At 44.8% G+C, this 15,377-nt stretch overlaps 1 protein-coding gene across 1 annotated transcript in view; it reads left to right on the forward strand.

Moving 5' to 3' along the window:
* Window positions 1-5,299: 5,299 nt before the first annotated feature.
* STT3B (STT3 oligosaccharyltransferase complex catalytic subunit B) overlaps window positions 5,300-15,377 on the forward strand; it is an 82,425-nt gene continuing 72,347 nt past the window's right edge. The window contains exon 1 of the mRNA XM_031940430.1: window positions 5,300-5,547. Coding sequence (XP_031796290.1) covers window positions 5,300-5,547 — 248 coding nt within the window. The remainder of the gene's footprint in view (window positions 5,548-15,377) is intronic.

Genomic DNA, 15,377 nt, shown 5'->3' on the forward strand with positions numbered 1-15,377 from the left:
ACCCAATAACTCACTTGATCTCTCTGGCCCTGAGTTCTGCCTCTGAGAAATGAGAGGGTTATACTGAATGATCTTTAAGATCCCTTACAGCTCTGAGAGACTGATCAAATGTGATAATGTATGTAAATTACCTTGTAACCTTAAAGTGCTTATAATGATGATAATAACACACAATATAATATTTCAAGGTTTTAAAATGCTTTCTTCACAATTGACCCATCAAGTAAGTGGTGTGGCTATTATTTCTCTTTCATAAATGAGCAAACTAAGGCTGAAAAAGGCTGATTGACTTATTCAGGAGTCAACAGACAACAAGAACGGTGCCACGATTCAAAGCCAGGGCTCTTAATTTCAAATCCAAGACTGTTCATGATACCTTGCTATATGAATATCAGACATGTTGCTGCTGCTGTGAATTTTTACCTGGAGTGTCAGTGTGGTTGGGGGTTAGAGAAAGCAGGACAATCCTAACTCGGGATTCAACTAAATAAATGTTCATTTGGCACCTAACCTGAGATGCCGTGAGAGGTACCTGGGATGCAAAGTCAGAAACAAAACACTCTCTATAATCAAGATGTTGACTTTCTACTGGGAGACACATGTGCTCAACTAGGTAATATAAACTAATTGCAAGCACTAACAATAGCGGGTGGGGATGGGAAGAGGAAGAGGAAGGACTTAACTTTGGACACAGTACTTGAACTGTGAAATTAGGGACTTGAAGAGGGAAAGGTATGATGACAATGTGTTCTAGGAATGGGAGATGGCCAAGCAAAGGCATGGGAACAGTAAATGGAATAGTGAGTTTGAGAAAGAGCTAATACACCAGCTAAATTGGAATAAAGATGGATGAAGGTAAATACTATGAAATGTCTAGATTGGTAAGTGGGAGTCAGGCTGTGAAAGCCTTAAATGCCAAGCTGATATTTATGGGTTTTAAATGTCAAGACAGATATTTATCCTGGAGACACTTTTACTACCTGTGATGCTGGGCAAATCACTTAACCCTGTTTGCCTCAGTTCCTCATCTGTAAAATAAGCTGGAGATGTATCTTTTTCGAGAAAACTCCAAATGAGATCACAGAGAGTTGCACAGCACTGAAATATCTCCACAATAATAGAGAACCACTGAACATTTGGATAGGGAAAGCAAAATGGTGAAACTTGTTTGAGGAATTGTAATTTGGCACTTCTGTGGAGGAGCATGCTGGGAAAGAGGAGAAACTAAATGTCAGGATACTACTAAAGAGGCTTTTGCAGGTGAGGTGACTAGGGAAAGACTAGGGAAAGGAGAAGATGGATGTGGTTAAATGGACAAGATTTGGTAAATTCTTGAATTTAGGAGGTAAAGGAGAAGAAGAAGTCAAGAGTGACTTTGAGATTGCAAATCCAAATGACTGGATGATGGTGACTTCAAAAGAAACAGCGAAATTTGGAAGAGAGATGAGAGATGAGGGGAAAGTTCTATGAATGGATGTTAAGTATCAATGGGACAGCCTGATGAAGATGCTGACTGGCAAAGTAACACTGGAATTGAAAGAAATTAGAGCAGGAAGGAGAGATGTGGGAGTCATATGTATGAAGGTTATAGCTCAAAGGAACTGATGAAGAGAGAAAATAGAGACAAGATGTCTAGAATATAGCATCGAGGGACATCTATAGACAACATAGATGGGGGAGTCAGTGAGAGGTAAGAAATCACAGAGACCACAAAGCAAAAACTCTTCCCATATCCCATAGGAGATGCTCCAATTGCCAAATAAGCCAAATAAGAAACACTTGCAGCAGGGGTAGTAATAATAATAATAGTAATAAAAGTAATAATAACAATAATAATGATGATATAATTATGAATCAACACCAAATTTAAGGGTTTCTAGACTGCATTTTGGCAGCTCAGGAAGAGATCATTTATAATACTGTTTCAAAAAACCCCAAAACACCCTTGTAAGGTTTTTTCCCCCTCAACTTATTTTCACAGAAATTATAAATATAGGGAGAGTTAATACTTGTTCAGTGCACAAGTAGCCCATTATAACTTATTATTATTCTTAGAAATAACTGAATCCTGGGAAACTTAAGGGAAAAAAGTTTGAGTGGAAGGGAAGACAATGGAGTAAACATCCATTAAGCTCCTACTGTACATAGCACCTTGTTACCAGGTGGGATAGGGTAAAATACAAAATTTAGATTAAAAAACAATTCCTGCCTTTACGGAGTTTATAGTCTAATTAGGGTTCAGACATATGAAAATAAAACTATCATAGGACCTGGTAAACATACTGGGTGCCAGCAGAGTTTCTAGGGGGAGGTCTGAGGGAAAACTCTCACTGACTGGACGATCCTCAAGACTTCCTGAGAGGTTCAGCTATGGAACTGAATTTTAGAGAATGAACAAATTTCACCGAGGGGAGGATTGGGTTCTGGAGGAAGGCATTCCAAATACGGGTTTAATGACTTTCAGAATGGAGGCTGGAAAGGGCAAGCAGTTTAAGACTGGACAAGTAGGAAGATGCTCACACAGTGGGCTAGAAACCTGAGTTAACAGGCAATAGTAACTCATTGATTGGTTCTGAACTGAGGGTAACAGGCGCAGACCTGTGTATAAAGATCAACCTGGCAGAAGTGGGAAGCCTTCAAGGGAGACTAGATAAGACCTCTTTTAGGAGGCTAGGCATGTGCCTGACGTGCCAACGAGGCTTTGGATTGGGGATGGGCAGTGGGAGAGTGGAAGGGATGGTCCGTCCGATGGATAAATGAAGAAAAGGAAGAGTGGGTAGGAATCGGCCATTATTTTTGAGCAATGAGAGCCAGGGAAAGGTTAAACATGACAACCAGGTTGGGAGCGTGATTGTGACACTGCCAGATTTTTTAAACCTTGGACAGAAAAGCAGATTTGGGGTCAGAAAAGCAGGAACAAAAAATGCCGAGTTCATTTTTGAACCTGTTGACATGGAGCTGCTTGCGGGATGGCCAGAGACAGACAGAATTCTGCAGCTGGAAATGTGGAAATGGACTTTCAAAGCGCCTAGGGCTGGAGAAACGGATTTGGGAACCATCCCCTGGAGGAGATAGGTGGGGGCAGAGGGAGTGAAAGAGAAGTTCCAGCACAGATCCTTGGGAATAATGCGCAATGGGGGAAGCGTTGAGGGGAGAGCGGCGGGCAGGGGAACAAGAGAATGAGCCCTGGAGAAACTATGAGAGTCAAAGGATTCATACAAGACAACTCCGGGTTCCTGGGCTCATCTTGCTGGCAAGTTCCGTGTTTATTAGGCAGGAGGAATGAGAACCCACAGAATCAACCCTTAGCGACCTAACAAGGAGGTACAAAGGACACCCCGACAACTCGCCTTCATACAATGCATTCTCCCTCTTTCCCACGGTCTGGTCCCCTTTTCGCCGGGGCTACAGGGGGTGCCCGCGGGCAGTCCCGCCTCAGCCTCCCGCGGTGCTGGGGTCCCTTCTGGCTCCCCCTGCACTCGCACCCGGACCGGGGGTTCAGAGCGCTTTCTTCCCGAGGTCGGGGATAGGACCGGGAGAGCAGCATCCAAAAGGCTGCAAAAAGACCCGCATTTTCACAGAAGCCAAACAACAGCCAGAGATCAAAGTCAATTTTAAAACTCCAGCTCATGTGAAGAAATTCAGATGTGGCCCTTCCCGGCCGACCAGAGAATCTCTGAGACCCTCACACTCTCAACGGACGGGGCTCCATAACCCCAAGCCAAAGGCTACCGCGGAGGCCAGGAAGGCCGGCCGGTCCCGGCCGTCCTCCCGAAGCCAGATTTCAAATCTGGCGGGGCCTCTGACCGTGGATCAGCCGCTGCCCTCCCGGGGCCTCAGCGGGCGGCAGGCCCAGCTCTGGGGCTCGGCCCTCGGCCGGCCGCTTCCGGGGCTCCACCGCGTGTCCCGCAGAGTCCCGCGGACGGTCGCAATTGTAGCTCCTGACACCGAGCTCTGAGACTCGTTTTTCTCCATCCGTAAAATTCGGGGAGGGGCGGCTGAGAGCGGGGCGGGCAGCTTTGGAACACGGGGCCCGGACCCCAAACCTAACAGTCTGAGGCGCAGTTCCCCCTTCGGGCCTCAGTTTCTCCCTTCTGGGAAATGGGTGGGGAGTGGGCTAGAAGACCCGCTGGAGAAGGCGCCGAGTGTGCACACCTTAGGAGCCGCATAAATGCCCACTAAGAGGACGACCGCCCCCCGGGCGACCCTCGCTGATTCTTTTCGGAGCTCTAGGGGTTTGGGGCGAGGGAGAGTCTTGTGCGGGGTCACAATCGCCGGGCACCTCAGGGCGCAAGGGTTGTGTGTGTGTATATGTGAATGTGGGGGGTTCCCTCGGGTTTCCCGGGGCCAGCGAGGGAGCCCGGCAACTCTCGGGAACGGCGCGCGCGCGCGGCGGGGGGAAGGGCAGGCTGCGCGCGCCGCCGGGAAACGCCCCGCCCCCTCGGCACGTGGGCAGGGGAAGCCGTCGTTAGCAGGACCCACGCGCTCCCTACCGGCGAGCACTCCACGCCTGCGCAGCTTCCCCACACTTCCCCTCCCCTCTCCATCGCGTGGTGCCGAAGGCGGGCCGCACGAAGTGGGTTAAATGTCACGCCGCCGGGCGCGTCCGGCCCTTCCCCCGGGCCTTCCTACTGCGGAGGTTCCGCGCCTCCGCGCCCCACGGCGCTCGTTCCCGGCTCGGGCAACAGCGGAGCGGCGGCCGATCGAGCTTCCGTCTTCCCAGACGAACCCACGTGCGAAGCTGTGTCTTTCCAGTGACAATGAGAGCGTAACCGCGCAGTTCGGGACGACGGAGGCGGCGGGAGCGAACTGCAGCCCCGCCCCCCGCCTCCTCGGCGGGATCCCTTCCCCATTGGCCAGGGCGGCGGGCTAGTGTCCGCCCCGTGACGGACCTGTCGTTCTCTGACAGGCGGAGGGGCGAATTCCTGTCGGGGCGCGGGGCGGGGCTTGTGCCGCTCGCGCTCCGCCCCCACCCCGGCGGGAGGGGTTTGGCGCGTACGTGTGAAGGGGGGTTGTCCTTGCGGCCGAGCGCGCGCCTCCACTTCCTCGTCCCGGAGCTGCCGGCACGGTCACGCTCGCTCCCGCTGTGGCTCCGGCTCGGCTCGGCTCGGCTGCCCGGAGCCTCCCGGGGGCCGCGCGCGCGCCCTCGCGCCGGAGCCCCGCCCCCTCGGCCTCGCTGCCGGCCTTCCCCTTCCTCTCGGGCGGCCCCGCCCAGCGAGCGCCCCACACACCAGGCGGCGGCGGCGGCTCCGGCGGCGGCGGCGGCGGCTGCGAGCGAGACCCGCCGCCGGGCGACAACATGGCGGAGCCCTCGGCGCTGGAGAGCAAGCCCAAGGCGGCGGCGGGCGGCGGCGGCGGGCGGGCCGGCTCCAAGGCGGGCGCGCCGGGGCCGGGCCCCGCGCCGCTGGCGGGCGGGCTGTCGCAGCCGGCCGGCTGGCAGTCACTGCTCTCCTTCACCATCCTCTTCCTGGCCTGGCTGGCCGGCTTCAGCTCGCGCCTCTTCGCCGTCATCCGCTTCGAGAGCATCATCCACGAGTTCGACCCCTGGTGAGCGCGCGGGCGGGGGCGCGGGCGGGGGCGGGGGCCTGCCGCAGAGGAGGACGACCCCGAGGCTCCGAGAGGTCCCCGCGAGCCCGGGCGCCCGCCCTTCCCCCGCCTCTAACTTCGGCTGCCCCGGGGCGGGGGAGGAGGAGGAGGAGAAGGGTCCGGAGCCCGGGGCAGGCCCCCTGCTGGGCGACTTGCCGGGGGGCGGAGGAGAGTGTCTCCGGGTGTGCGGAGGAGAGGGGAGGGGAAAGTGACGACCCTGAAAGTGACCAGGCCCCCAGCGAGGCGCGGTGCGGTGCGCTCGTGGAAGCCCGGCCCGCGCTGCCCTCCCAACGCGGACCTGGGTGCCTGCGTCCGGCCGGGGCAAAACCCGGTCCGCACCTGCCCGGACCCTCCCGGAGTCGGGGTCCGGCGAGCCCGGCTGGCCGCGGCGGGGGCGCACCTGTTGGGCCCCGGGAGGGCTCCTGCTCCCCCCCGGCCCACCGCTCCGAAGGTGGGGAGGGGCGCAGAGCGCGCCTGGCCCCCGCCAGGGCTGGGGACCCTCCCCAGCGGCCGACCGGCGCGGGCGAGGGTCCCTAACGGCCCCCGGACTTGGGCTTCCTCCCCCCGCTTCGGGCGGGGACCCCCCAGAAGCCTCGGGGCACGTGCGGCGGGGCTCCCTTCGGCGCCAGGATAAGTTTGCCATTGGGAGTCTGCTTTGAGTTGATTTATCTCCTTTGTCTTCGTGTGCTTTTTACCTTTTCCGTAGCTTTTAGGCTTAAATTCGGAGGAATGCAATGAGCAGTGGGCGTTCGAGTTCCAGTTCGCTAGTTGTGTTCCTATGTCGAAATGCTCCTTTTGCACGTTCCTTTCTCTCGGGCGCTGACAGGGGGGACGGCCAGCGTGTTTGATGCCGAGTGCGTGTTTGTAGATTCCAAACGCAGCGCGCAATAGTGTTTTTCCGTTTTTGTATTTGACTTAGAGTTGTGGTTTTCAATTATTGATAGTGACAGAAAAGTAGCTGGTGGAGACAATATTTTCAGTACGCGCTGAACGCTTACATTTAATTGCCCGACCAGTTTAGCCGCACTCCTTTATATTGATTTTTATCTGGGAAAATGCTTATTACTTATTTGGAGATGATTGTCAATAAAAATTCACGAGCACTTACATTTTGCATAAGCCTTTACATAGGGTTATTAACGTCTCATTTTGACCCTCTCGAGTATTTGCTGTTATTAATTCATCTCCACTTTGCAAAATGAGTTTATTTTGCCCATAGCTAGTGCCCAGACCCACCTCTGTGACCCGACGCACCCCATTGTCCCCTTTCGGAGCAGTTTGACAACTTCTCCGGAAGTTGCTAGTGTAAGAGTGGCTGTAGATGCTCTTCGGACCTGAGGTTTTTTTTTGGGGGGGGGGGGGAGGAAGAACTTCCTCTGGGCCCTTCCCTCCCCACCCCACCCCCACTGCTTGGGGGGGGGGGGCACACTCCAGGTTCTTTGAGGGTTTGTTTAGCTTTCAAGACTCCTGGCAGCCCAGTCACTATGTATGACATTGATTTCTGTGAAAAAATGAAATCTGATTTTTTGATATAAGAAGGGAAATTTTGAAACTGCTTGGGGCTTCCTTTTATAGATGAAGCATCAGGATGCCTTTGGGTGCTTCTGGGCATCCTGAGTTGAGTCCCAACAAGAATTGGAATTCAGGATCACTGGGAGTTTATAGATGATTGCTGGAGGAGGGACTGGGGACTGAAGTCCCTGGCCCTGAAAACATTTCTGCAAGGCCTTTTATTGAGGGGGAGAAGCTGAGATTATAAGCTCTCTTCTCTGACTGGAGGGCCTCTTAGGGAAGGGAGGGGTTCAGGCAGCTTCAGCAGTGCCAAGGGCTCCCAGGGCATTCATGGAGAGCCTGGGCTGAAGGTGGAGGGGGATCCTAAAACAAATCCTGGCAGGTTCTCAAGCCAGAGTCCAATCTAGGGACTCATCTCAAGACTCAACACAATTTCCTTTATAGTCCTGGGTATATTTAGCATATTTACCAATGTTATTGTGGCCTCACCTAGGCTACCAAGGGGGGGGGGGGGGGGGGGGGGTGTGATCATCCTGAAACTCCTTTATGGAGAGGTACAGGAGAGGATGTGTTCATGTGTTGTCAGTCTCCTAGAATTTGAGCACATTAAAATCTTCAGTTGAAACGGATGGAAATATTTCAATATTAAGATGTAACTAATTGTATAAATTATACTTCTCCATATTCTTAATAAGCATTAAGTGCCTGCTGTGTGCAGGATTCTGAAAAACAATTTCTTTTCTCCTGGGAGATGATTTGGGAGAGGAGAGCATGTTAGCCCCTCCAGGCTTTAGGCAGGGCTTCCTGCAGGAGTGTGCATCCAGCAGCTCAACGTAAGGAGGGCTCAGAATCCAGACTTAGGAGGAAAGAAGGGCCCAGTGGGGGGGCAACGTTGGTTTCATCTCCTTTGCTCTTGGGCAGTCCCTTCAAATGGTTTAATAATGTGAGGGTTTGGGTAAAAAAAGCAACATGGCCAGCTTCAGTTGTGAAGTGCCTTGTTCTCTCTACCAAGTTGCTAGATCTTACTGAGTTCTAAATTAGGTGATTTAGGAATCTGGTTTCCCCAAAGAGCTCAAGCTTTGTTTTTAAAGTGTGACTTGGTGTTTGCTATGTTACATTGAGCCAGTCACCAACAAAGTTAGAGCAGTTCAGTCAATAATTTAGGCAAAAGTCAGAGTTATTTTTTTAATGGAGAAAATCAGATTATGCTTTTACAAATATCCATTAATTTTTAATCGCGAATTATAAAACTGGAAGTACTCTGAAGCATTGAGTTGTATTAAAAGCCTATTGATAAGCTTTATGCCCACCCCACCCCATTGTTATTTTTCTGATTAGCTTGTGTTTTTTTTTTTTTTTTTTTTTTTAGAAGGTCTCTAGTACCTACTACTAGAGACCTCAGACAAATCACTTCCTTTGATAGACACAGAGCCTAAGGTGTCCCTTGAGCCTCAGTGGGGCCTGGTTGACCTGTAATGGGTCATACTGGAAACTGATGGCAGACTGACCTCTGGGACTAGACTTTAGGCCTCTTTAGGCCTCCTGGTTTTCGGGCTATTGCATTTAGGATTAGAATGTTGCTGTTTGTCAGGAGAGCAAAGTGAGTTTGGGGCAGTCTAGTCAGCAAGCAGTTATTTTACAAGGGCAGAAGGAATTTATTTTCCTGGTAGGCATGAGGGGAACAAACATGTACATAGCCAGGTATGCACAGGACATATGCAGGGATGGGGAGTAATCTCTGAGGGAAAAGCCCCTGCTCCTGCAAAGGAAGAAGGGACTAGGAGAGGCTTCCTACTGGAGATGGGATTTAAGCTGAGCCTTGTAGAAAGCCCAGAAAGCTAAAGGATAAGAGGGAAGAGGAGGAACAAGTAGTACCTTTCAGAAATAAGAGCCAGCTAAAGAACATAGAGGCTGGGAGATGGAAAAGAGTGTTGCATTAGAGGAACAGCAAATGGACTAGGGGAAGTCTGGGAGGGCAGGAAGGAACCAGGGGATGAAAAATTGTATAAATCAGACATATTACTTCAGCTGGGAATAGTAATGAATATGTAAATATGTTGTTTTCCCCCCCTCACCTTTGTAGGTTTTTTATTTAATAATATTTTCCTCCAATTATATGTAAAAACCATTTTTAACATTTGTTTAAATTTTGGGTTCCTATTTCTTTCTCTCCCTCCCTTTTACCTCACTTAGACTGTGCATTTTAATATAGGTTATACATGTATAATCATATAAAGCATTTCTATATTAGCCATTTTGTGGAGGAAAAACTCATTCCTCCCACCCAACAAAAAACTCCAGAAAAAGTGAAAAATAGTATGCCTAGATCTTATTCAGACTCTTACCAGTTATTTTTGTAGAGGTAGATAAGATAGCATTTTTCATCATGATTCCTTTGAGATTGTCTTGGATCATTGTATTACTGAGAATCGCTAAGTCATTCACAATCATTTATCTTATAATACTGCTGTTACTATGTACAAATGTTTTCCTGGTTCTGTTTACTTCATTATGCATCAGTTCCCAAAGTCTTTACTGGATTTTCTGAACTCATCCTGCTCATTCTTTCTTAAAACACAATAATAATTCCATTACAATTAAACAGCTTGTTCAGCCATTCCCCAAGTATTGGGCATCCCCTCAATTTCTAATTCTTTACCACCACAAAAAAGAACTGATTTAAAATCTACCCTTGCACAAACATCTCCCTCTTTAAAAAAATCTTTTTAGGATACAGACAGTAATGCTATTGATGGATTAAATGATTTGCATAGTTTTATAGCTCTTTGGACAAAGTTCTAGATGGCTTTCTAGAATTATTAAATCATTCTACCAACAGTGCATTAGGATCCTAATTTTCCCATATCCCCTCATTTTCTTTTTGTGTTATATTTCATATTTCACACTTTTTTATTTATAATGTTATATAAACTTAGTTCTACTTATTTTACTCCCTACTTTATCCCAGTTAATCTGAAACATCCTTTCTTCGTTTCTTATTCCTCAGTCGCATTCATATGCCATAATTTGTTCAGTTTTTCAACAGTTGATAGGTTTGATTTTCAATTGTTTGCTAACAAAAAAATTGTCACAAATATTTTTTTGCAAATATGAGTCTTTTACACCCTCCCCCCTTTTTTGAATACCTTTTGGGGCATAGATCTTGTAGTAGTATCTCTGGTCAAAGTATACACAATTAAATACTTATAGTTTGCAATTGTTTCCTAGAATGGTAGGTTAATTCACAGCTTTACCAACATTGCATTAGGGTGGCTGTTTTTCCATGGCCCCTCTAATAATTTGTGATTTTCCTTTTTGGTAACTAAACTAAGTTGATGAGTATAAGATGAAACCTCAAAATTGCTTTTATTTGCATTTTTCTAATTACTAGGGAATTTCTTTTTTCATATAATTGTTAAATTGGAAGTTCTTCCTTTGAGGACTTGTCGTTCGTAACCTTTGACCATGTATCCATTGAGGAATAGCTCTGAGAATTTTATCAGTTCCTTAATGTGAAACTTGGCAGAGAACCTTGAAAAGATTCTTTCTCCTCCCCCTTTCTTCCATTTCCCTGTAAATTTAACTACATTGCTTTTATTTATTTAAAACTTTAAAATTTTGTATAATCAAAATTATCTATTTTCTGAGCATCCTTTTTGTGTTGTGATTATGGATTCTTCTATCCGTAAAATGTGAAAAATATTTTCTTTAATTAATTTGTTTCCCTTTTATCTCTTATGATCTCTGGGTAATGATCTTTTATCTCATATCTCCAAATGGATGGAGGAGTCAAAGAGACAGAGAATGTCTTGTCTTATATTGTGAGGTATTGCTCTGTATCTAATTTCTGCCATATTGCTGTCCAGTTTTGAGCAGCTTTTGTTGTAGAGTCTGACTGTATCCCAATAGCTGGAAGCTTAGAGATGATCAATAATTTGTGTTGTGTCCCTTATCTGCTCCACTGATTGATCTCTGTTTATTAACCAGTACCGAATAGCTTTTTATGATTCCTAATTTTTGTATACCATAGTATAGCTGGAGATCTATGCTTGCTTTTGTGCCTACAAACTCCCATTATTTCCTTTTAGATTTTTAGCCTTTTGATATTACAAATAATTTTAAAAATTTTTTCTAATTCTCAGTAATTCTTTGGTAGTTTGATGTGGCACCAAATTAATTTTGGTCATATTATTATTTTTACTATAATAGTAGACTTAACCTGAAGAACAAATATTTTTCCAGTTATCTAGCTAGGTCTGTCTTTATTTCTGTAGAGTGTTTGCAATTGTTTTTGTAGTTCTTTTGTGGATCTTGGTACATAAACTTCCAAATACTTTATAGGTTCTTTGTTTTGAACAAAATCTCTCTTTTTTTTTTTATCTTTACCTGTTAGATTTTGTTGGTACCATATAGGCATGCTGGTAATTGATTTTATATCCTTCAACATGGCTGAAGTGATTATTTTAATTAAAATTGTAATTGACTTTTCAAATACGTATACTTTTATGATAGCACTGAAGTGCCAAGCATTGTGCTAAGTGCTAGGAGTATAAATACAAGAAAAAAGAAAGTTAGATTCCTGCCACTGAGAAGTTTGATAGCTCATGACAGGCAGCTGAAATGAGGATAGGGATAAAGGTATTCAGCATGGGCATCCCTGTCAGAACATCACTGGGTAGGAATGAAGGCAGATTGGCCCAAGCCCTCCCCAAACCTGGGATGCTCCAGGAGAAAGAAAGGCTTAGGTTTTGGTTTTGGTTTTGGTTTTGTAAGGAGGGTGGGGGGGTATTCTTATGATTTTTTCCTATTCTTATTAATTACCATTCGTACTTAGGAATTAAATAGTAGTGGTGACAATGGATACCCTTACTTTAACCCTGATCTTATTGGAAAATTGTCTTACAATGCTGCTTTTGCTTTTAAATGGATATTATTGACCAGATCCATTAATTCCTAAGCTTTCTAGCATTTTAAACAAAAACACATACTAGATTTTATTTTTATTATCAATGCATAATTTCATAAGATGTGGGTTATAGCTTTATTTTTAAAAAATTATTATAGCTTTTTATATACAAAACATGTGCATGGATAATTTTTCAACATTGACCCATGTAAAAACTTCTGTTTCAACTTTCCCCTCCCTCCCCTAGATGGCAGGTAATCCCATACATGTTAAATATGTTAAAAGTATATTTTAAATACAGTATATTTATACAGTAATCTTGCTGCACAAGAAAGATCAGATTTAGAAAGGTTAATAGGCCATTGTGTTATTAATTTTTCTTATTGATCCAACATGCATTACTGATATACTCCAAACCAGGTATAGCTTATAATTTTAGCATCTTGATGTAGCCTTTTTGCTAACTTATTGCTTATGTTAGTGGTATTTGGTCTATAATTTCATTATATATTTCTATCAGTGAAAGAGTTTGGAAGTTTCCCTTCACTTCCTACTTTTGAAAATAGTTTACATAATACTGGAATTATTTTTTCTTTAAATGTTAGATATAATCTATTTGCAAATTGCACTTGGTGTTTGGAGGAGAGTTTGCCCTGTTCAGTTTCTTTTTTTTTTTTTTCCATATTGAGTGACAAAATGTTTTTATTTCTTCTGGAGAGTTTTTATTTCTTCTGTTGATAATTTTGGGGATGGGATAAAAATGGATTTTCAAACAGTTGTCCTGGCCACCTTAATCCATTTAATCTAAATTATTAGTTCTGTAAATAAAAATAAATTGAAATAAAATTGAAAAAGCTATAGTTTTTAATTGTATGCTTTATTTTATTTCTAATTGTGAATTCTCCTTTGTTCATTTATAATAGAAGCATTTTGGTTTTCCTTTCAATCAGACTTCTCCATTAAAAATAAAAACAACTCCTAGTTTATTTAACTTTTTGTTTTCAATTTTGTAGATCTCTTTAGAATTTCTATCTTGCTTTCCAAGTTTTTAAATTGCATGTTCAATTCATTGATTTTTTTTTTCTATTGATAAATATTTAGAGATATTTTTTTTTTCCATGAATTTTGCAATGTTGTTTCATTGTTCTTTTACTCAGATATTTTGGAATAAAATCATATAGTTTCCGACTGAAAAATTTTTTAAATTCTGAACTTGAATAGCCCACACCCGGTATTTCAATATATATAGTAGAATACTAAAAGAGAATTCTCAATAAAACCAGGAATCTTCATTTTATAATGGTTGGTTAATTTGGCTTTTCAGTGCTTTCTTCTGTTCTCTCCTGTATTTTTTATTTTTTAATTTTCAGTATCCCTTTTTCTTGATGTACTCCTCACTCTCTCACCAGAGTTAACTGAAAGGAAAGGGGAAAATCCCTTGTAAGCCTAATTCATTAAAATGAATCCATATAATGTTTATTTCTTTCTGGCTCTGGCTCTTTGCATTGTTCAGACTTCTTATGTCTTTCAAAGTTGGTTGATTTTTGTTGTTTTGGTATTGTGTTCTTCTGATTCTGCTTATTTTGCTCTGCCTCGGTTCATATTAGCCAGGATTTTTCAGAAATGATCTCATTTCTTATGGCACAATTTCAATGCATTGCAATTTGTGCAATTATTTCAGTTGTCTAAGAGGGAACCTTAGATGCAAATTCTTTAGTTTAAATTTGTTCCCCTTTTAATGCCCTTTTCAGGACCATCAAGTTTGTTTTTTCTCCCATCCCAGAATTGTCCTCCTTTCTCTCCCATCTTTCTGATTCACCATCCCTTCAGATTTGTTTGCTGTTCTCACCCCAGCTTGAGAAGTGGCAAGGTCCACCCCCTTCTTCCTCCTTTCTACACCAGTATGTCCCTTTTATCCAGCTGCTTCTTTCCCATTCTCATACATTTAGCACAGAACCAGTCTTTAAAGACATTCGGGGTCCTAAGAATATACTGTTTTCTTCTTGTCCCATTCAAATGTCAGCACCACAGCTCATCATGTCTCGTTTCTTGATTTCTCTCTTGTGATCACAGTTTGGTTTCTGACCTCATCATTCAATGGAAAATGCCCTCTCCAAAGTTACTGATGGCCCCTTAATGTTTTCTCCTCCTCTCCTCAGCCTGGCACAGTCGTCTCCTTGATGCTCCTCTTTCTCGGTTCTTGGGTGCCCCACTGACCCCTTTATGTCGTAAGTGCTCCAGAGAGCTCTATTCTAGATCCTCTTCTCTTCTCACCTCACTCAGTCTTTCTTCACTTGGTCAGTTCCCAAGAATTCCTTGATCATCTCTGTGCTGATGGATCTCGGATCTGCTTCTCTAGCGCCCTTCTAGACATCTTGAATTGGATGTCTCTCACTCGGCATGTTCCAGAGTTGATTACGTTTATTTCTAAACCCCCCTCCTTCCTCACTTTTATATTTGAGGACCCCACCATCCCTTCAGCTTTGAAACCTAGATTAAAATCCTTACTCTCCGTATCTTAATTTGTTACCAAGACATGTCTGTTTTATCTTAGTAATGCAGGCCCCCTCTCTTCTTTGATACTGCTGCCAGTCTGGTTCAGATCTTTATCACCTCACTCCTAATACTGATGATGGCCTACAGGTTGGTCAGCCTGGCACATAGCTCTCGCTTTCAACCACCTAACTCATTTTCCTAAAAGCACAGTTCAAACCATGTCCATACCTTTCCCCAAATTGGGGTACCCTAGCCATCTCTTGAGATCAAATATAAAATCCTCTTATTGGTGTTGAAAACCCATCATAATTTACCCAACCACATCCCTATATCTTATTAGCAGCCCACTCCATAATCCTCCATATTCTGGGACCTTGCTGTTACTCAAAGGTGTTCGTCTCCTACCTCCAGGTATTTACACCTGCTATTCCCCATGTCTGGCATGTTCTTCTTTCTTATCTCCTGGTTTTTCGAGTCCCAGCTAAAATGTCCCCTTCCATTGGAAGCCTTTCCCAGCCAGTTAGTACCCTCTAGTTTCTTGCCTCTGTTGATTATTTTCTATTTAGCCTGTACGGTCTCTCCCATTACACTTTGAGCTGGATACTATTTATTGCCTTCTAGCCTTGTTTGCATCTCCATCATGAAGCCATAATGGCTGACTTTGCCCTCTGATTCTTCTAGATCTGGACAGTTTGCATTTAGGTTTTTTTTTTTTTTGAAATCATGATTTTCAGAGGGTATTGACTTTTGACTGATGTTTCTTTGACCTATTTTCCAGTTCATTGGTTTTTGTTCACAGATAGCTTCTGTTTTATTCTCTTTCCAGGTGTTCTGGTTTTGTTTTCATGACATCATTTGTTTTTGTTTGATTTATTCT

Source organism: Sarcophilus harrisii, chromosome 5, assembly GCF_902635505.1.
Source record: "Sarcophilus harrisii chromosome 5, mSarHar1.11, whole genome shotgun sequence".
In the NCBI taxonomy this organism is placed as follows: domain Eukaryota; kingdom Metazoa; phylum Chordata; class Mammalia; order Dasyuromorphia; family Dasyuridae; genus Sarcophilus; species Sarcophilus harrisii.